The 21,197-nt window shown below is 43.9% G+C and overlaps 1 protein-coding gene across 4 annotated transcripts in view; it reads right to left on the bottom strand.

The window, feature by feature from the left end:
- Positions 1–21,197, bottom strand: part of LOC119461434 (protein kinase C-binding protein 1-like) — a 48,512-nt gene that overhangs the window by 12,587 nt on the left and 14,728 nt on the right. For 2 of the 4 annotated variants that reach the window (XM_037722734.2, XM_037722735.2), the window contains exons 10-17: positions 20,417–20,663; positions 19,792–19,849; positions 18,536–18,978; positions 15,395–15,640; positions 8,152–8,509; positions 4,771–4,874; positions 1,230–1,287; positions 999–1,138 (exon numbers count right to left, since the gene is read on the bottom strand). In XM_037722734.2, the coding sequence (XP_037578662.1) occupies positions 999–1,138; positions 1,230–1,287; positions 4,771–4,874; positions 8,152–8,509; positions 15,395–15,640; positions 18,536–18,978; positions 19,792–19,849; positions 20,417–20,663 (1,654 nt within the window). The remainder of the gene's footprint in view (positions 1–998; positions 1,139–1,229; positions 1,288–4,770; positions 4,875–8,151; positions 8,510–15,394; positions 15,641–18,535; positions 18,979–19,791; positions 19,850–20,416; positions 20,664–21,197) is intronic. The other 2 variants (XM_037722737.2, XM_037722736.2) reach the window with 2 other exon arrangements.

Genomic DNA, 21,197 nt, shown 5'->3' with positions numbered 1-21,197 from the left:
TTCCATATGAAATAGTGCCACACTGGTATTACATATAGCACGAAAACAGTCTTTAGCAGAAAAAGTAAGAGGACAGCCAGCAAGAAAGTATGCTATTTTATTTTTTATTGCGGGCCCAATTGCCCCACTTTTTGTTATGGGCGTTCCATCATCATCATCAGCCTATATTTATGTCCACTGCAGGACGAAGGCCTCTCCCAGCGATCTAATTTCATCCCCCTACCTAATTTTCTGCCATCCTCGACTGCGCTTGCCTTCCCTTGGCCCCCATTCTTTGACTCTAATGGTCCAACGTTGTTTAACTCTAATGGTCCAACGATGTTTATCTTCCCTACACATTACATGGCCTACCCAGCTCCATTTTTTCCTCTTAATGTCAACTAGAATATCGGCTATCCCAGTTTGCTCTCCGATCCACACTGCACTTTTCCTGGGCACAGTATGCCACTCTAATTCTCTTTTTGAACTTTGAGAGAGATTTGCACAAATTAAATAACCCACCACTGTACAAATTAACATAAATAATAATAAACACATTGTGGAGTGCTTAAACGTTAAGCAAATAACATTTAACTATTTTTTAAATGAATGGCAGTCAAAATTTTTGGCCTTTTCCAAGAGGTTGGCAGCTAAGGGCATCATTAGTGTACCCTGAAGGCAAGGTCAACTCCGTCAAATCCCAACCAAAGATGCATCAGAATCAGTATTGCTTGTGACTTCAAAATCAGTACGCATTCTGTCTTCACAGGGGGTTTGTTTCACTTTTCCAAAGCTGGAGGCTATTAATAAGTTCCTGCTGAAAGGTGCACCATGTTTCCAACCACTGATGTATTGCATAGCACGAGCCATATCCAATTCTCTTCTCACTTTTGCACAAGAACATCGTACTCAAAACTCATCTTTCTTTTTGCTCTGAGCTTCATTGAACTGATCAGGCATGCACGACAGCTCAAGCATAAGGCACCTGTCTTGCTATTTGTTGTAAAACGATCACACACCTCAAGCGCATCAGCCCGCCCTTTCTTGCTGTCGTCCAGCTGATGTTTCAGCGCTGCCACCAAAACGCTCGCTTGCTCCAGCTGTTCCTTGAGCTGCCGATTTATTTCGTGCTGCCTTTTTAAGAGAGCACTTTCATCTCCTGCACACAAATGCTTAGTGAGCAATTCAAACAAGTGGTCAAAAGGCTAAATTTTTTGTGCTGTACAGTTTGGTGCTGAGGTTGTCTTAACCTTTTGGTTCAGTGGAACATGGCCTTCGCATTTCGTCCAGGTTGTCAGGTTGGACAGGCTATGGTTAGAAGGATAAAAATAGTCAATGTTAGAAAAGCGATACAGGTAAAAACAGCTGCAGTACCATCAAATGTGACAATTGGCCGGATTTATGCCTCAGAAAATTTTCACTCTCTCAACAGAAAGACTAGCCATAATGACTAATTAAGCTTAATTTACACATTCAAGAGCTTACGTTACTTTACACACTCTTTGCTGATTCATTATGAAATCGAAAACTGGCAAAGTTCCTTCATGTATGCGCTGAGTGATGGTTTATAAGTTCAATCTAGCTTTTAATACATACTTTCCTTCATACAGATAGATGCCTCTTTACAATTACCTCCTTTTTGGGAGGGAAGATCGTCGGCACTCGAATAATGTGTCTTCTTCCTTCCTTCGTAATGGTTGCCACAAACTATGTGGTCGGCAGTTTTCATACAGTGCAAATAATCATTTGGGACTGCTATTACAGCAACTGTATATTGTTGTTCTGATTACGCTGCATCTATAGTGCTTGTCCGTGACATCCCATTCGATTGTCAGTTGCAATAGTAGTCATGACAGCATTGCCTGGTATTCTTATGATGATTTTTTTTTTATTGATGGGCGATGTCATTCGTAAAATCATGTATAGAATGTTTATCTGACTAATGTTAGTTCCCTCACTGCTATTGTGATACACTTCTGTTCCTTAAGCATGTACTGCTGACACTGTTGCTATGTCAAGGCCTTACCCAGTTTACTAACACATTCCTTATTGTGCAAACATTGTGAATGCCAAAATTTAAATAAAAATGAATAAACAAGTGAAATACATAAAAGATAATGACAACCTGACTAAGAGCAAAAGGTATGTGTGTGTGTGTGTGTGTGTGGCAGGAGGAGAGAGAGGTGACATTGGTGAGGCAAGTTGTATTTGAATGGCAAACAAGAGTGATGGCAACCATGCGGTGAAAGTTCAAGTGAGATGACTGTACAATCTCACAACGAATTGTGGAGCCTTTGCCTTTCCCACTGGCGGTGCAATGTGTGCATGTGTGCAGAGAAGCCTACTTTTGGAATGTCACATGACATTTATTATCACATTCCTCAGGTTCTCAAAAATCAAGCCTGACGCACAAAGAAAACATCTAGCAATGCATACTTTTATGCTTTTTTAGTGCATAATGGCTGATGGCTAACTTACAGCTCACTATCAACTAGATTACCTACATATTACAAGTGAAATAATTGATGGTAGCAACACATTATGCAAGACCAGATTGTATAAAAAGTTATCGGAAAGCAAAAGTAACGAAATAACTTATTTCTTGTAGATCGACAGAGTATATATACCATTTGATTGTGCAGCATGTGCCTCGACTCTCGGAGGAACACCTAGAGAGCGATGAAATTCAGTTTTTCAGGTGCATTCTACGTTGCCAAAATTCCTGTAGGGGTGTTTTTGTTGGCAAAATAGATGGTCTCAAACATGCCTTGGCTTTCATCCCACTTAAACCCTCTGACGGTGATTTTCAACCATGTGACAATGCTTGAGCCAACATTCAACATTCCAAGTCTGTTGGAGGGACAGCGCACAAAAATTCAGGCAGGCTAGCTTGCACACGTATCGCTTTGGTCAACGCAAAGGTTCAATGGAAGCATCGAACAGAAGGCGCTTACAAAGAGCGTGAGCAATTGAGTGGTTGGCACCAAGCATACATGCAAATAATATCCCCGCCTTATTGTTGTGCACATAGCAATTTCTTGACACACACACAATGTTGTTCTTACTGTTAATAATACACTGCTAAACTTATGTGCATTACGCAAGCCATATAGTCATCCACAAGGTGAAAAAAAAAAAAAAAAGTGTCTCTTACTTGCCGTTCCATTGAACTCTGTTGACGCGCTGCAACCACTTCCGTCGAAGCTCGGGTTTCTTCGAGATCACGTAAAATCTAAGGCCCTTCTGTTTCGCGCTGTTGTTGTTACACCCCGGCACACAACAAGTGAATCCACCCATTGTGAAATACGAATAAAAACTGAATAAACTTGCAAATTCTACGCCCACGTAGCTCGTAGCAGCGACAATAATACCTGCCAAGTTCAAAGAAAATAAATCCGGGAGATCTTCCAACGTTACACAACCACCACCCCCTGACGTCTACATTTTCAAGTACTGACAGGAGAATTTCATTACAATTTTATTTACAGCAGATATACAAATGACCCCATGAACATCAAGGCCTCACTCTTGCAATCATTTCGTTGTTGCTAACTTTGCCTTAAAAAATTCTTTAAAATTAAAATCTTGGGTCTTACCTCCCACAACCACCATCTGATTATGAGGCATGCCGTAGTGGGGAACTCCGGATTAATTTAGACCACCTGGGGTTCTTTAACGTGCACCCAATGGACGGCACACGGGTGTTTTTGCATTTCGCCCTCAACAATTGCGGCCGCCGCGGCCGAGATTTGATCCCGCGAACTCGTGCTTAGCAGCGCGATGCCAAAGCCACTAAGCAACCATGGCGGGCGTTCAAAAATTCTTCAGATAATGTTTTACTGTAAGAAATTTCATTTCTTTCACATTTTGCGAGCGTCTTAGACGAGCGGCACTGCGTCCTTGTATTTTTCGCGATGTTAAATTGCCGCTCACACTCTGCATTGCTCTGTGTTATCAACAAAATACCCAGCGTGACTTCGGCTGAGCACTACATTAAAAATACTTGATACTTTTAGCGCTAGCGCTCCTTGATTTTAAACCCACGACTGACTGTAGGCCTACGAAATGCCAGAGCGGCTGACGCCGAGGAGAGCGATGGAGTCGAGTGTTGCTAGTTGTGTAACGCGGCATTCGCTCACTAGCTTAATGAGACTAGGGCCACTAAGGCACCCAACAACCCAACAAACAATGTTTTGCGCGATGAAATTCTAACTGGATTGGATTGGGCTGGATTCTTTTTGCCAATGTGGCCTGACAAAGCGCTGGACGCGGGTAGAAACGGGACACAACTGCAATTTCCTGGAGATTTTCCTGTCAACCGTACAACCGGAAGAAATGGTCCAAGTCCGGGAGTCTCCCGGGTAATCCGGGAGACTTGGCAGGTATGAACAATGCACAAGAACGATCAACTACAGCAACCGGCAAGCACTGCTGCAGCGGTGACAGGCCGAAAGTAGCAATGCTATCTGTGCGATCGATCATTGTTATTTTAAAATAACTTTTTTATAATAAAATAATACCGCATTACTTGTATATTGGCGATTGGAAAGACACAGAGAGCTAGCAGGTGGCAAAGATAAACAAATATAGAATGACTCCAGTAAATGATATTTAAGTCCGAGTCATTTGCAAGAGCGTGCCTCATGCAGATGCAGTGTATGCAAGAACATTTTTCTCCGTTTATTAAAATATACGGTATTCATTTAAATTACCACTGTCCATTGTTTTACCAATGTGACATCCCTGCCCCCTCTCATTTAACAAACTCACAGACACTCCATGCATACGTACAGTTGGTGTGCTGGTTCCACTGGAAGGGGGCTGTGATGACGGAGGGTCGAGCTCACTTCGTTTGGTCGTGAATTTCATTTTAGCACGGCCTGGTGGTTTTGACACTGCGAAATAAATGGGAGAAAACTTTGCACTAAGAAAGGAAATGCTACAAGGGCCAGTTGTGCAAGCCTGCATTAGTACTTCCTGCGCTACTTGAATTCAAAATAAGAAAATAACTGCCACACATGAATTAGTAATATGTAAGGTAAAACTAAACACATAGCAAGTGCATCAACAGCATTGGCAATTAAAACAGTGGGGCCACAGTGGAGGTGCAGGTCACCTGCAAAATTTGCTTGCCACACAATTATCAAATTTTGGGCTTTTTGTGACAGCAGTGCTCTGCACATTGCTGTCCAGCTATGTCACATCTCAACAGGAAGCAACAATAGGCATACTGATGACTCAAAAATGTCAACACACAAAATGAGATGCTTTCTGGGGCTTCCCTTTGAGGCCATAATTCTACAAGGGCGTTTTTACAATAATGCGAGTACTGTTATATGTGGTTATTTCCATAGGTTATGAGCGTGCATACGAAGACAAATGGAAATAATGTACCACTTGGTACTACAACATGGCTTTATAACTATTGGTAATGTGAATGAGAATCATATAAAAAAATCAGAGAAGCTCAATATAAATGAGAAACAGCATACCTTGAATGAATGACAAAGCACAGACATGTATGGGAAGCACACAGAGCCTAATGAATAACCAAGGTATGATATGCATGGTGTTGCCCAATCTTCAAAATGAAATCCACGGACTGTATTATGTAATGTTTTCTTTCATTTTGCATTCCTTCTGCCTTTTCTCATTGGCTTGTACGGCGCCATGCCTCCACTATTACCAGAATCGACCACTCGGCAGGACGGATTATAAAAAGTAACTGGAGGAAAAGAACCCTCACAAAATACGGCCGCTGTTCATACTCCACTACTGATTACAGCACATAGACTTATTAAGATGAACCAGAGCCCCCAAAAAACTGCTGGTCTTCCCTTGCTGTAGTGGACAGTGTGAAAAAAAGGGATAAGAATTCAGGGGCAGAGCAAGATGGTGGGGCTGGCCACTCTGACCACTGTTCACCACATTTTTTTTTTTTTTTTCATACCGGGAAGCTATTCTATACTTGTGCTAGATACTTGTAAACTGGAATACCTTATGGGTGCGTAAATTATCAAGACTGCAACTTCGGCAAAACAATCCACAATGTACAGCAATCTGCAACATGAAAACAACCTTTAGGTGTCTGATTCAGCATTTTCTGCACTTTCTTCCACTTTCAAGTTGCCTCACCCATGGCTTTTACATTGGCTCATCCATTTGTTGCAGTAGACAAGTCAGTATGACAAAATCACAACAAGCAGTTCATTCTATCAAAGCGCATGTGATGAAGTTCACTGAGCTGTGACTGTCTACAGTTACAGCCAACATATTGTTCAAACCAGTGTTTCTCTAAGTACGTTCCAGTGTATAAGAAAAAGCTTACTGTTCAAGTCAGAAAGCTGTATACTGAACGAAACATGACAGAAATGCTAATTATGCAACTCTTCCTTTTTTACACTGACAACAGCGTTCACACACTAGACAGTTCCCTGGTATAAACATTACCCTTAAGGCAAATGGCACTCAATAAAAGAAGCAACTGATTCCTGAAAGGGGATGAATTAAAATTGAAACTAAATTTTGGGGTTTAGCATCCAGAAGCTTAACAATGGGCCACGGCAAATGCCATAATGGAGGGTTCTGAATTGAGATCATCTTTGTTTCTTTTAAATGTACACCCAAAGCACAGTAAAAAAAGTTTTTGCATTCCACCCCGTTGAAATGCCACCGCTGTGGCAGAGTAAGGAGGGCACGAGTGAAAGAGGGCCATAAGACAAGGACGCTTTAGCTATACTGCAAATGGATACCGGTATGGTTGCACCAAATGCGACTAGGAGGGGAGTTTCCAAACATGCCAATTAGCCTGCAGGGAACCAAGATGATAAACCTTGCAGCTTTAACGTAAAGCCTCTCTCTCTCTACCAAAAAGAAAAAAAAAAGAAAAAAAAAAGAAAAGGTGACAAAGCCCATCCCTGCTTCATGACAAAATTGTCAAGTGCTCAGAGATTCAAGCAGTGACAGCCGCACATGTACGCCTTGCACCAAAATAAAGGGAGCACTTATGCTGTCTAACAGTGATTCTTGCAAACACCCAAGTCAGCAACTCACTCACTGCTGTTTAATGTAAATATTACTTCTTGTGCAGAGGAATCCAGCTTACGGGACTTTCATTTATTTCAGCCAAGGAACAAAGGAAAGTTTCCCACTTTAAAAACAGATCTGATGTTCCCATTTAGTTTGGCACTCCGTGCACTTTTTATGGATTGCTATTGTGTATGCATTCAGCTGCCCCTGCTACGCATGAGAAGCCTTGTGACATACTCATGGTATTCATGGTCAAGGGAAAGCCCAGCAACAAGCAAGTGTGCAGAAGCATCAGCCGAGAAGCCAGGTCATTCCAGGTGCATTAACACATGGCATAGGCAGTGTAGTAGTGAGAATGTTTAGCTATGCCAGAGGGCATGTAAGGTTAAGAAAATCCTACATGTCCCAAAATCCAACCCAAGCAACCCCTTGCTTACACAAACATGTGAATGCAGACTCTAAAAAGCTGGCTTGCAAATGTTATATACTGTATTTAAAAGGCCTTACTGAGGGTCAAGTTGGTGCATATGTAACATAGTAAGTTCACACACAAAATAAAATAAGCAGACTGGAGGCGTGCACTTGTCCCCTGTCCATTTCTTTTTTTCTGTGGTATGTGCATGTGCCTAGTATGTCAATTATATGATACAGTGTTTTCCAGACTACTGCCAACACCTGCTGTATAGCTCACAGTGACAAATTACATCTGCAAATGCGCTTTTATTAAAACTGTCTGCAACCAGCATAGAGTCGATCAGCAAAAAATTTTTCATGCAGCAAGATGCCGTGTCCTTCACCAGACTGCATATTATTCGACTTATTAGCCGATATCAATGTGTAATTTAGCACAGTAAAGAGTTACAGTTGCAGTTAGGCCTTTATTTATTTATATTAAAGTATTCCTACAATCTTGAAAAATTATATTGTGTACAAGTCTGCACCCTTAGATAGTTTGCACCATACGAAGACTGAACATTTTCACGTGCATTAGTCCGCAGACTACAGCCCGAAAAATACAGTACTCATCATAAATCAGAAGCTTCATTCTCCATGCTTTGCACTTGCCTGTGCATCTTCTCACAGATACACGCCATGCACAAACCTGTGAGATCTGTTCAAAAAGAGGTGCAGGCCACTCCCTACCTTTGGAAAGCTGCTCTTCATCTTCTACCGTGTCTGCAGATGGAGCAGGTTTTTCCAGGTCCTCCGCCACGTCTGATTTTTCCTCCCCTGCAGCGGTGGCTTCTGGAGGCTCCGGTGGCGACTGTTTGTCTTCAGGTACAGGCACATCTTTCGCTGCCTGCTGCTGTTGTTTTGGTGAAATACCACCAGCCCTCTTCTCCTTGGGTTGCCTGGTATCCACGGCCTCATCTTCCACCGCGTCTTCCTCTGCTCCTCCTTCCTCTTCTTCATCTTCCTCGTCATCTGCCTCCTCCTCTTCTTCCTCCATCTCCTCTTCCTCTTCGGGAGGCTCCTCTAGAAGGGTGGTAGTGCCTCCCACCTGAAGTACAGAGCATCTTACATGCATGCCTTGCTTAATCGATTAGTTGGCAAGATGGGAATAAGCAAGCAGATAATCTTTTCTTTTTTTTCACTGGTTTCTTTTTAATTTGTCTCAAATGAAAGAACCTGAAAACTTTTCAAAGCAATATCAGGAATATATCAAATGTCAAAAATTTTGATGATCTGCCAGCTAAAGAAAAAAATTTCAGAGCATTTCTGCTCAGTATGAAAAGTGAGATGTGCTGCACTGGGTAATGTGTGTGGTGTTGCAACAGGCACCTGTGCCCCGGTCACAGCAATGACCAACCAGACAAAAGCTATAGTGCCATACAGTGTCTTTGTGGTCCAGGTGCAGCTACCGCAGCTTTGGTAATGGGATACTGTCATGTGGTTCAAACAAGTTGAGATTGCGTTCAACCTGCGACGCATCACTACCTGTACACACTTTTGGCCCTTTCCTCTGAAGAGGCCAGTGAGTTCAGTATCACTACATCCAAGATTGTCCCACTTGCACGTAAGATGCCTTTTGAGCAAAGTCAGCTTCAACAGCTGCTTAACATGAAAGGACATGGTGACAACCATCACAGCTCCTTTGTTATAGGCAACAGCTCCTCCAACAGTGGCTGCAGACAACATATGGACAGCCTACTTCTTTGCGAGCTGTTTCCTCAGTGGTTAACGCAGAACACTAGTCCCAGTGGATGATATAACATCAGACAAGCTGGCAGAGCTTGCCCACTGCATTCTGCATTATGCTGTACTGCGCAATCTATGATTACCATGGTTATGACAGCAGCTTATACTCGATCATCAAGCCTTGAAGCCCAGCAGTCACTACTGAAGGTGATCAGCTGATTACATTACTACAATGCGGTTGTTGCCCTGTTGGTGCAATCCCACCTATGCTGGTTGAGATCCTCTTCGTGGTCAACAGTGCAGGCTGATGAATACAGCTGGTACTATCAGAACTTTGGTGCCAGTGCACACCAGTGCCATTATTCTTGTTGCTAGTAGGCAACTTGGCAAAAGGTTGTTGATGGCCAGCCGCTGCTCCTGTCCAATGAGCCTACTACTTTACACCACTTACAAGCTTGCCAGTAATTTTCTGGTTGACACAAGTGTTAATGCTGACCATCACCATGCTGCGACATTCCTCCTTCTTCAAGCTGCCAACAGCTCCTCGATCTCTGTTTATGGCCAATGCTTTGTCATGCTTGATCTGGCTCTGTGGTACACCTTTCAGAAAGTGTTTACTGTCTCGTGTCATGCACCTGGTCAAACTGAGTGCAGACTTATTTAGTGCCTTCACACTCAGCATTGACTTCTGTTTGCATTGCCTCATATACAGTACCACCTGCTCATCTGTTCAGGTACTCCTTGTGCCTGTTACCTCCACTACTTGAACAGTCCCGCACATGTCATCGTTGGCTTTCAGCTTGCTTCCGGCCGACTTTTCCTTGATTACATGGCTGAACAACCTGCAGTGCCCAGATCACCACAATGAGACACATCACATCATCATCATGAAAGCTCCAGTTGTCTGCTGACCATGACTGGCAACCAGCTTGCCATTTTCAGTTGTCATTGGCACTGCAGTCAATAAAACTGCAGTGCTTCACGCAGCAATGAAGCCTCAACTGCCCTGCTTCAAGAAGCTGGTCATCTGCTCTCCACAGGTTTCCTAAGTGCAATCTTTGGGACTAGCAATTGTGTGCCTACAGCACTTTCAATGCCCACGCTGTTTTCAATCAGTATACACTATCCCCTACACAGAAAGCTGCAGCCTCTTTTGCTGGCATGATAATCTACAGCAAGGCTGATTTTGTTAAGGACTGTTATCAGATCCCTGTCAGTTCCGCAGACATTCAAAAGACTGGCAATGTCACGCCATTTGGCTTCTTCAAGGAGATCTATATGCTGTTTGGGCGGCGGAATGCAGCATGAACGTTCCAGCATAGTAGCAAGTTTGTCTCTTCCATAGCATGCTTCCCACCTGTGCATGCTACTTGTAAAACTTCAGGAACATGGCCTCATTGTCACTATAGACAAGCTAACATTTGGCATTGACTTTCAATTTACCATGTAACAATGGAGGGCATCCAACCGTTTAACAAAAAAGCAAGTGCACTGCAAGACTTCCCTTATCAGACGACGACTCATAAGCTGTGATTGGATTTCTACTGTCATTTTTGCTCAGATGTCATGCAGGTCATCCTTCCATTTGCTCACTTTCTTAAATCTATGCTGTCTCCTTCCGTATCAGCTGAGTGTGGATGACTGCAGCCAAAGAAGCATTCACAGCTATCAGGCACCCTTTAGCTGCCAGAAGTCCCAATATCTCTCACTGGAGATGATTCTGGTATTGCAGTTTGCACCATTCTCCAGCAGCCAGAAAATGGTTCTTGGTGCCCATACGCACATGCTTTCTTCTCGCAGAAGCTCAAAACCTCCAGAAGCATGCTGCAGCACATTCAGCCATGGATTTCTTGCTGTATACATACCTTGCTGTAAGCATTTCAGGGACATCCTTGAGGGAATGATTTTTCAACAGGCCATTGACATATGCTTTTCGTGAAACCACATGACATATGTAGCTCAGGTGATTTGGTACCTCAATTTTATCCCCAAGTTCATGGCTGACCTCTGGTACATCAAGGGTTCTGTAAACACTGCTACAGATGCCTTTTCGTGTGTCAATGCCATTTTGACAAGAACCCAAACTTCAAGCATACTGCCACAGCGCAATGTTATGACATTACTGTTTCCCGAGCTGTACTTTGTGTCTGCATTGTGTCTGATGTGACTCTCCCTTTTTCCTAAAGTATCCTCATCTGCGACATGCTGGCTGGTAGCATGCACCCTTTTAATCCGCTTCGTCCCACCTATGAGAAGCTGCACAGCACTAGCCACTCCAAAGCTCATACTGCACAGCACCTTGTAGTATAACCTTGTGTTTTATGTGGTAATGTGTTAACTCTATTGCCAGCCACTGGGCACATAAATGCGCCCAATGCCAATGTGCAATGATCACTCAGCCCATGAAGTTGCTAATACAAACTTTTCATTTTTTTTTCTCTTTGTTTCTGATGAAGACTAGATGATGTGTGCCTCAATATTGTTGGTCACATTCCCTTGTCCCGCCATTGCTGATACATCCTCACCTGTGTGGACAGGTACACCCACTGGCCTAAAGCACTCCTGCTACTGTACCTATTGTGGTAACCACATTTTTCAGTGGTTGGATTGCCTAATTTGGCTACCACAGTGACGTCACAACCGACTGTGGTTGCCAGTTCAAATCGGATGTATTCTGCTTGTTGAACCTTTTTAGAGTCTGTTACATCCACACAGCTGCCTATCGCCTGTCGGTCAATGGTATGGTGGAGTGACTGCATCATCAGCTCAAGGCTGACCTCATTATTCATGATGCTGGTTCCTGTTGAGTCAACAAACTTCCCCTCGTCCTCCTTGGCAACAGTTCTGCTTTCAAAGGATACGTCAACTATATGGCAACAGACATGGTTTTTTTGACACCACTCTAAGGAATGTCAAGCAAATTTTTCATTCAACCCACAACAGCACCACCCACTGCACAGGACACGATACTTAGTAGCGCAAAACTCGATATAAAAGACAACAGTGAGAGGCAAGAGGAAAGACGAGCACTACCTCATGTCACGTCTTTCCTTTCCTCACGTCACGTCTTTCCTTTCCTTTCGCCTCTCACTGTTGTCTTTTATTTCGAGTTTCGTGCTAGTAAGTATCATGTTCAGTAAACACCAACTCGCCCAAGAAGAAGTTATTCTGAAGCACTGCACAGTAGTACGCAGAGAAACTCTAGCTGGTCTTTCAGCGACTACAACCTACCACTTTCTAGACGCCTTCTACTCACAGTGTGTTTGTGAGCAAGGACCTCGCCATCCTGATCAACATCTTCATCTATCAATCTATCGGGAGGGCATTCAATTGTTCCTTGTGCTATGTCACAGTGCCCCTTTTCCAGTTCTGCACCAATCTAAGATGTTGATCACTTGCGTAAAGCATTGCAATGGGGCTGGTGTGCTCGATCACATCAAGGCTGTGTTCACAATTAACTGGATAGTAGCACCAAGGCCGACTAGGCATGACTGCCACTTCAACGGAAGCACCAAGGATATGTCCGATACAAACGCGTCACCTGGACCCCAACGCGTCACCTGGAACCCCCTCCAGTGTCTGTGGTTGTAGAGATGGGTTTTTGATCTCGAGAGGAAGAGCCTTCTAGTGGCGCCCTGCCTTCATAAACATGTTCTTTTAACACGCTTCAGAACTCTGCTCTGGTTCCTCGAGCTGTGCGTGCTTGAGACAAAATATTGGGATTCTCTTTGCTGACCTCACCAGCCGCCTATGCTTCTGCTTAACCATATGACATGACCAAGGCTAGAGTACCTAGCCCTAGTCACTACAGTCGAACCCGTTTATAACGAACTCGATAGTTCCCTGAGAAGTGGTAATCATATCAGCAGTTCGTTATATAAGGAATCACCCGTAAAAATGGTCAAAATTTACCCACACTGAAGCTGGCTTCAGCAGTTACAATTAGGCAGCACTTTGGCCCATAAACCAGATTTTCAGTGTTATTTTTGTTACCGGTGCATTCCCGCACCTAGCTGCAAATTTCTGTTTGGAATGTCCTTCTAAAAAACAAAATGCAGCGCCACATAGCTCTTTCAAAACGCCGCCCGGTTCCGATCATCTGTCATTTCGAAACTGCAAGTGCAGCCATCATTTTTTATTCGAATGCTTGTTACATATTTTACTAGCAGTATGACTGTATTCTGTACAAGATAGCAAAGCGTTCCAGTTGGCTGGAAGCATAAAGTTTGGAAACTACTGTGGCATGCCGCTATTCTGAGAAAGTCTTGGACACTGCGGTCTCGGCATTACAACTGTGTGTCAGCCACACAAGAGCCATAAAATTATGTTATCTATGCCGCTTACCGTGTACAAAAATGCGATGTTCGAAAGGCAGACGGTCACCCAGAACCATTATCAGCCATCGGCAATGCATAAACGAAGCGCCGACGAACCGTGATCTCCCCATAACGGTGTAGTAACTGCCAATCCTATGCAACATTGAGTGGCAGCAGCGCAGGGTGCAGCATTCTTGACGAATCGGGGCGCGTGAATATCCACAGTAATGACAAGAATGAGCGGCCATTGATCCCATGGTGGAAGGACATAGATGGTCGTTCCAAATGATCGAAATAGGCGTAATGGATGTGGTGCCGCATGGACAATTATGCAGAAACTACAGTGTCACCATCGTGGCATGCGATATTGCACCGGTGCACGCCCCGCGCCATGCTGTTTATGCTGTACACTTGCCTTGAAAGCGAGTGACCGTCTTCGCGGCTCCAAAAATCTGCGCAAGGCGGTCGCTCGCTCAACTTAAAGGCCGTATCATCATTGCGGTAACAGTACGGCGATACGGTAACAGTACGGTAACAGTATGGCGATTTAAAAATAATGTTCGTTAAATCTAGAAGCAGTTTCTATATGCAGGGTTAGAAAATCGTAAATTGACTGAAATGTCGTCGTTATAACCGATAGATTGTTATATCTAGGATCGTTATACATGGTTTGACTGTATACATTTATTCCAGGCTATGTAGCCAAGAGGAAAAAAAAAAGTGTATATAATGTTTTCACGGCTCCTGCTTTGTGAAATTTTGCCCTAGGTGTCAATTTTGCCCTAACTGCCAAAGCGTATGGACCCCAGGATGTGAGAAAACTTTGAATTTCTGAGCAGCTTGTAACCATAAACAGTAAAACTACACAGCACAATGTCGTTCGCATACGCTAGTAGAGGCTGGCTGCGTTCTGAGGCTGCAGAGATATTTCGTTTTTTTTCTCAACTACAGCGGCCTGTAAACTTTTATGCTTGACTGTAACCTCAATGAACACCACCACACTAGAATGGGCTACATAGCTTATAAAATCTGCTCAAGTTCACTACCCAAGTGACTGCAGTGGTTGCATTGCAGTCATTGCAATCACTGCATTCTACTGGTGCTACCACATGAGGCAGAAACTTGGAGGATAACAAGGAAGCTTGAGAAGAAGCTAAGGGCTGGGAAATGAACGATGAAATGAAAAATTATGTGCGTAACGTTAAGAGACAGGAAGAGAGTGGTATGAATTAGAGAGTAAATGGGGATAGTCAATATTCTAGTTCAGATCAAGAGGAAGAAACGGAATTGGGCAGGCCATGCAATAAAGCCCATAACTGCTGCTCTGCAGAGTTACAGAATGGTTACAAAGAAGGGAAACGCAGTCAAAGACGGCAGATAATTAGGTAGAATGATGAAATTATGGAAGCTACAAGCACAGGGCGAAGTCAGCTGAAGCAAAACAGAGGCAACTGGAGATCACTGGAGATCACAATCACTAGAGATCACTAGAGATCACAATTTATGTCCACTGCAGGCCTTCACCTGCAGTGAACATAAATTAGGTTCATGATGATGATGATGACTCCAATGATAGTCCTGAGTGCTAAAACAGCCTAAAAAATTTTTATGACACAACATACTCTGCCCTGTCTTCAAGAGAAGTTTTGTTAAGCTGACTGCTTTGATAAGCTGTAAGCTCTTCAGCTTGGGTAAGCTGTAAGGTTAAGAAAATTTCGCTTATTTTTGCGTAGGAAAAAAAAATGTTTGGTATACGAAACCTATCATTTATGCACACTGGATGTTAAGGACTCTCATAGCACCCCAGTGACCAGCATTGTACAACAATCAAATAGCACATGCTTGCAATGACGAGGGGCATGCTTTCGGGACAAAGGAAGTATGGCTCGAATGAAAGTAATTTCAGGGCACGTCCTTTGAAAGCCACCCACCTTCTCCTTGCAGGAGAGGATTGTCTTTTTAAGCTTCTCTTGGAAATCATCAGCTGGAGCTAAAGGCTGCTCTTCGGTAGAGGGCGGCTCTTTCGCGGCAAACTGGCTGGACGGCACTTCACCCTGGTCTGTCGTTATGGTCGTGCTCGAGACCTCGCACGACGATGGGCTCTGACCACTCTTTGGGACGCTGCTGGTTGCTGAAGCCACGGTTCGGTGGCCACCGCTGTTCTCATCTTCGGCATCCTTTAAAGAGCAAATGATGCCATAGCCTCAAGCTCCGTACAAGCAAGCCTTGAATGTGGAATGCCAATACCGTATTTGCATGAACGTAATGCCAGGGCATATTTTTGATTAGGGATATAAAATAAAAATAAGATGATTATATAACACAAACTAATTATGCATAATGCTGCTTTATCTCTGAACTTTCAACATAGTTTGATAAGTGATACATTGCCACGGCAAGCATCCACATGGTACCACCTGCATAGGTGCAGGGTATTTTAGAACAGCCCAATAGTGCTATTTTAAAATGCCCTAGCAGTAGCATGGTGTGTGCAAAAAAATCATAATGCACAGGCAACAGGGAAGCTGCATTGGTGCAATAAGACCACGTATGATGCTTACTGCTGCATTGGTTCAGGCAAATGAAACCAAGTGCCCAAGTAGGCTCTCTTAGTGTAACTGGACTCTCTGCGCCCTTATTTCCTTTCGTTTTATAGGGTCATGTGCTCACCACTGCTCTGATTTCATTTCGTTTTACTCAACAGTGTGCTTACCATAATCAAACCTGTGCCTTCTCCTACTAAGAAGTTGGCTTTGCCGCAGAGTCTAGTTACCTGGGGCGCGATCTTGTACGCGTTCCAAAATGGAACGGAGGCGGTCAGTTCCATCGAGCCGCACACGATTGGTCAATTTGATCGTCACGGTTCAAATTGACCAATCGTGTGCGGCTCACAGTTCAAATTGAGCAATCGTGTGCGGCTCGATAGAACGGACCGCCTCCGTTCCATTTTCGAACGCGTACAAGATTGCGCCCCTGGTTCCACATTTTAGTGTGAAAAAGAACTGGAGGAAGAAGAGATATGAGTGCAAAACTCCAGAAAAAAATAAAACAATATAGTTTCTCACTATTGAGGCACATTTTTTTTTTCAACAAAGAAAAAGACAAGAGAGCTCACGTCACGTTCATGCAAATACAATAAAACTGGCCAAAACGCTGGGTTCAGGCATCTCGCTCATTGTTTGGGATGGTCAGTTACCAGTGCAAATAAACCAAACAAACCCCATTCAAGTATGCATTGGAAAAATCCAGAAATACTGAGGAAAAAGTTTTACTGTGGCTTTGCACCCAACATAACGGAGCAAGACAAGAGTATTGTGGAAAGCTACATTTCAAGCTGCACGGCAGCTTAGGCAGATTACATCAACGAAATTTTGCTGTATGAAGTCATGTTTCCTCACTTGTTGAGAACTACCAGGGTGCTTCAAGTCAAGCTGAGGACATTTAAAGACTTTCAAATCATGCTACCTTCTGCTAAGCATAACAGTAGGAAGATGAAAATTATGCCTTCAGCTGCTCATACGCACTAACCACGGCCGCTGGATCTATATATATATATATATATATATTAAAAAATAGGGTGTGGCCTGCCACGTGCATTGAAAAACGGCGTGATCCGTCGTGGCATCACCAGTCAAGGACTGTTGTCTGGGAACGCCATAAAAAAAGCGTGAGGAACGCACTAGGAACGCCGTCGCCCGCGGAAACTGATGCATCCCATCCCCCGCAAGTAGCACCGTTCGGGCCAGCCAAGTGGCCACGAATGCAACTACGGCTGGGACGCTTGCTACTATTGAAGGCCACATCTTTTTTTTTTTTTTTATCCAGCGGCCGTGGCACTACAGTGTGCCTTGAAAAAAACCGTGCATGCCCTGCTTGGCTTCAAGGAAAACTAGATTCCAGCAATGGCTAATTTAACTATTAACGTGGTGTCAGTAAGAATCTATTTAGTATGAAAAAGTCATACCGGTTGACTCTTGTTAATTTAGCCTCAAAGGGACAAGAGACTTTTGTTGAAATTATGGGATTCAAATTTTAGGAAACATGGTTCAAAGCAATGAATAAGAAGACTCAAGGAACCATAAGGAAACTCAAGGAACCAAGAGGCTTGATATTGAGTGACAACTAGGTTATATGAAGCCACGTGATGGTCCAGAGCAGAAGTAGCAACAGAAATATAGAGAAAACAATGTAAAAAAGAGGGAGTGGTCACTGCCAGATTAAAGGGTAGAGAGATGAGAAAGACCCTTTGCAAATGCAGTTGCATTAACACTAGAGCTGCACAACTGCATTCTTTAAGCACACTTATAGTGGCCCCTCTCAACATACGAAGCCACCTCAATATCCAATGTGTGCACTTTTGACTGTCAGCGGTTTGAGCATGTGCTCTCATTAGGTATTTCCGGCCACGTTGAGTTTCCCTGCATAGACAAAAGCTTCAAATCGACTGAGAGCCTTGTCTGCATTAAGCAGCTTCAAATGTTTTAAAGATTTTTTTAAGGTGATGGTGTGAGAGGGTAAGCTACCCTCCCTGCAACAGAGGCCCTTTCCCACTTCCTTGACCAGCGTCTACAAGTGACATTCCTTCCCTGCCTTCTTCCATTTAGAAGCAGAAGGCCCAAATGACATCTACATTTTGTGACCCCGCTTCCCCCCCCTTTTGCTCCTCTCCCTTCTTGCTGTACGGTGTATTTCCTGTGACGGTATTGTGTTCTTTGCATATCACGAGAATCCATGAGATCTTGTTGCCGCAGGCCTATTTGCGCACTGTAGCTGGCATATGTAGCTCGGAGGTGGCAGCTATGATACCATCTCTGCTGGCAGGGAGAGTGGCTCCGAGAAGAATGGTGTGGGTGCTTTTATTCGAATACTTTGCAGACATGATTATCATCGTATTAGTATCTACACACCACCCTTGACTGTTTGCAATGCCCAGAACTGGTGAGGGGCCCTTTGACTCATCTGAGTTTGAACCATAGCTAGCCAGTCTACTGTACAAGGGAGCAGTTCTAGATTCATAAACTGCCAGCCTCTTACCGAACGCAACTACGAGGACAATGATCAGTGGCACTCACCGGCGTAGAATTGCTGTCACTGCTGATAGAGCGTTCAATCTTCTTCAATGCACTGACCAGGCTTTCGAACTTGCGGTTCATTATCTTTGGAAGGTGTTCCATGTCCTCTTTGGAGACTTTCATCTGCAGTTCTCCTGGCAGTTCGGAACTGACCTCAAAGATCCCCTGCGGTGCACCATCAGGAAGCGGCGGTAGTGCCCCCTTCTCTTCTTTCACCAGACACGTCTCCTTTTTGGGAGAAGGCAGCAGCGTGATGAGCTCTGTTTCCTTTTTTGGTTGCGCTCTCGTGGGAGTTGAACTCGCCGAACTGGTTACAGACTTGTATTTCGACGAAGTTGGCGTGTCACTCTGCAAGTCCCTTGTGGAACCGGCAATGGACTTGTCTTTCAACGAGCTGGTTGTGTCGCTCTGCGTGTCCTTCTCGAGCGGATCCAATGATGGAGCTGAAAGAGGAGAAAGTACATCAAAATGAGCCAGCTTCCAGTTCCCATGCTAATACAATTCACAATTTCGTGAAATGCTCAAGCACCTGAGCCTTCTGTAACTAAAACTATTAAGTAACAGTGCATTTCTGGTTTTTCATAAAAAATAGGAGACACTGTGTTAACACAGTATTTGCAATCATTCTTTATTCATTTTTTCATGTTGTACTTTTACATCTTTGAGCTTTACTGTACTGTACAAATGTATAAAGAACCAAAAGTTACAAGACAGGCGTTCTTGGACACAACAGAAAGGTTTACATCCAGCGGTGCCCAGGACATTACGGCAACACAACAAATGCAGCTGAAGAAGCCGCCTATAGAAGCTATGACTGCAATAGCGTAACACATTGCTTCGAACGAGTGGCCGAAACAACAATTAACAAGGCCCTGAGCGACTTTTTATCGAAGTGGCGAAAGGCGTTTGAAGTGAAAATAGGCTATTTCAGAAATACTTTGCCACAAAAAGTACTTCAATGTGTTCAGAAGAAGCTCAGTTATTGGCAATTAAACACGGCCTCCGCTGTGCTCCCGTTCCTTCTTCAATGTCTTGCACTGCGAAGGCTACGGCGGGGAGGGGAGTGGCCACAACGCACCGCCTTTTAAGTCACTGTGGAGCGCAGTTCAAATTTCATTTTGGATGTTAACGTAGATGCCACGACTTTAAGATTACGAAACACACAAGCTACTAGAAGAGTGCACTACAGACGATATAGTTCTAGCAATGTGTTGAGACAAGTTGGGAAAGGACGGGAGTCATCAAAATGTCCTCACCTGAACTAAGCTCACTGTCGTCTGTTTTGGGAGACTTGCTTGATAATTCACTGTCCTTCTAGAACGACAGAAAACATCAAAAATGTCTGAAGGGTCATCACTTCATCACAATCAACAAAATACTGAACCAAGGCTATGAGTGAGTGCTGTGAAACCACCAAAAAGGTCTAGCAAACATTATAAACAAAAAGACATTCAAGTTGAGCAAGTGAAAACATTTTTTTCACCCTCTCTCTCTCTCTCTCTCACACACACACACTATAACCTTGCTCAGAAAAAATACAGTCGAACCCGGATATAACAAATCTGAAGGGGATCCCAAAAAAGTTCAATATATAGATAATTCGATATATAAAATAGAAACCTTATACAAAAATTTTCAAGGGGATTTTACTGCTGTTCATTACACACAATCATTTGTTTTATGTGGGTTCGATATATCCAGGTTTGACTGTATGGCAAATCCGCATTAATGTAAAAAGTACCCATAATAGTGCTCCATCTTCAAGAGCCACCGACACAACAGAACACCAGTTTTAAGCCACGTGCATTAACTTGCCCCAGCCGACAGCTTTATCACACTGTCAACCAACGACACTGCATAAGAGGTATGAACGGTATATGCCTCCTTCTGTTGATCTTGTTGCTGCTGGTGTTTCACTGGTGGGGGCGATGCCTGGGAGCACTGAAAATCTTCAGCCGTCAGTGTAGTCCGGAGCGCGCTGTAGCGATACTCGCCAAACTTCTCGCGGTAGTTCCGGATGTAGATTTCCAGCTCCTCAACAGCAGTGTGGAGGCCCTTCTTGCGATTCTTGATGTCCGTCGGGGACTCCTTAGAGAGCAGAAAGCACTGGGCCATGGGGACCCACGCCCTGCATGCAGTGAATGTGTATTCAGTGACAAGTGCTCGTGTGAAGGCCTACTAATAACATGGATCATTTCAGTCACTCCAGGAGTGAGAATGGTGCAACTCTCACCATTCCGAGGAGTTAAAAGGAGTGGAATTAACAGGGACACTCTCCGGAAAAGAATGGAAGGCCCCACTCCGCAAGTCCTGTGTGCATATACAGTCCTTTCGATATGATTGCCTTTAGGAATCCGACACAAGCAGGTCAACAGCCTGTGAGACTGAAACTTGCCTATCAGGCTCATGCAGACATTAACCAAATGAGTCGAGCAAGCAAAGGGTTAGTTGGGCTGGGTCAGCCCACCAGCACAGGGCAGGTTGACTGAACACTAACTCAGCAGGGCAGTTCATTACAATGCGAAGCTCAGCGAATCCAGTACTCATTCTGATGCAGATCCCAGTCAAACGTGGATTCATTCTGATGTGGCATTCAGCCAAATGTCGACTCGCGGCAACATGCAGCTCATGCAAACACTGACAAGTCATGCCAGCAGTTCAG

Source organism: Dermacentor silvarum, chromosome 8 (genome assembly GCF_013339745.2).
Source record: "Dermacentor silvarum isolate Dsil-2018 chromosome 8, BIME_Dsil_1.4, whole genome shotgun sequence".
NCBI lineage: Eukaryota > Metazoa > Arthropoda > Arachnida > Ixodida > Ixodidae > Dermacentor > Dermacentor silvarum.
The sequence above is the reverse complement of the archived record's forward strand: the minus strand, read 5'-3'. Positions and strand labels throughout refer to the sequence as shown.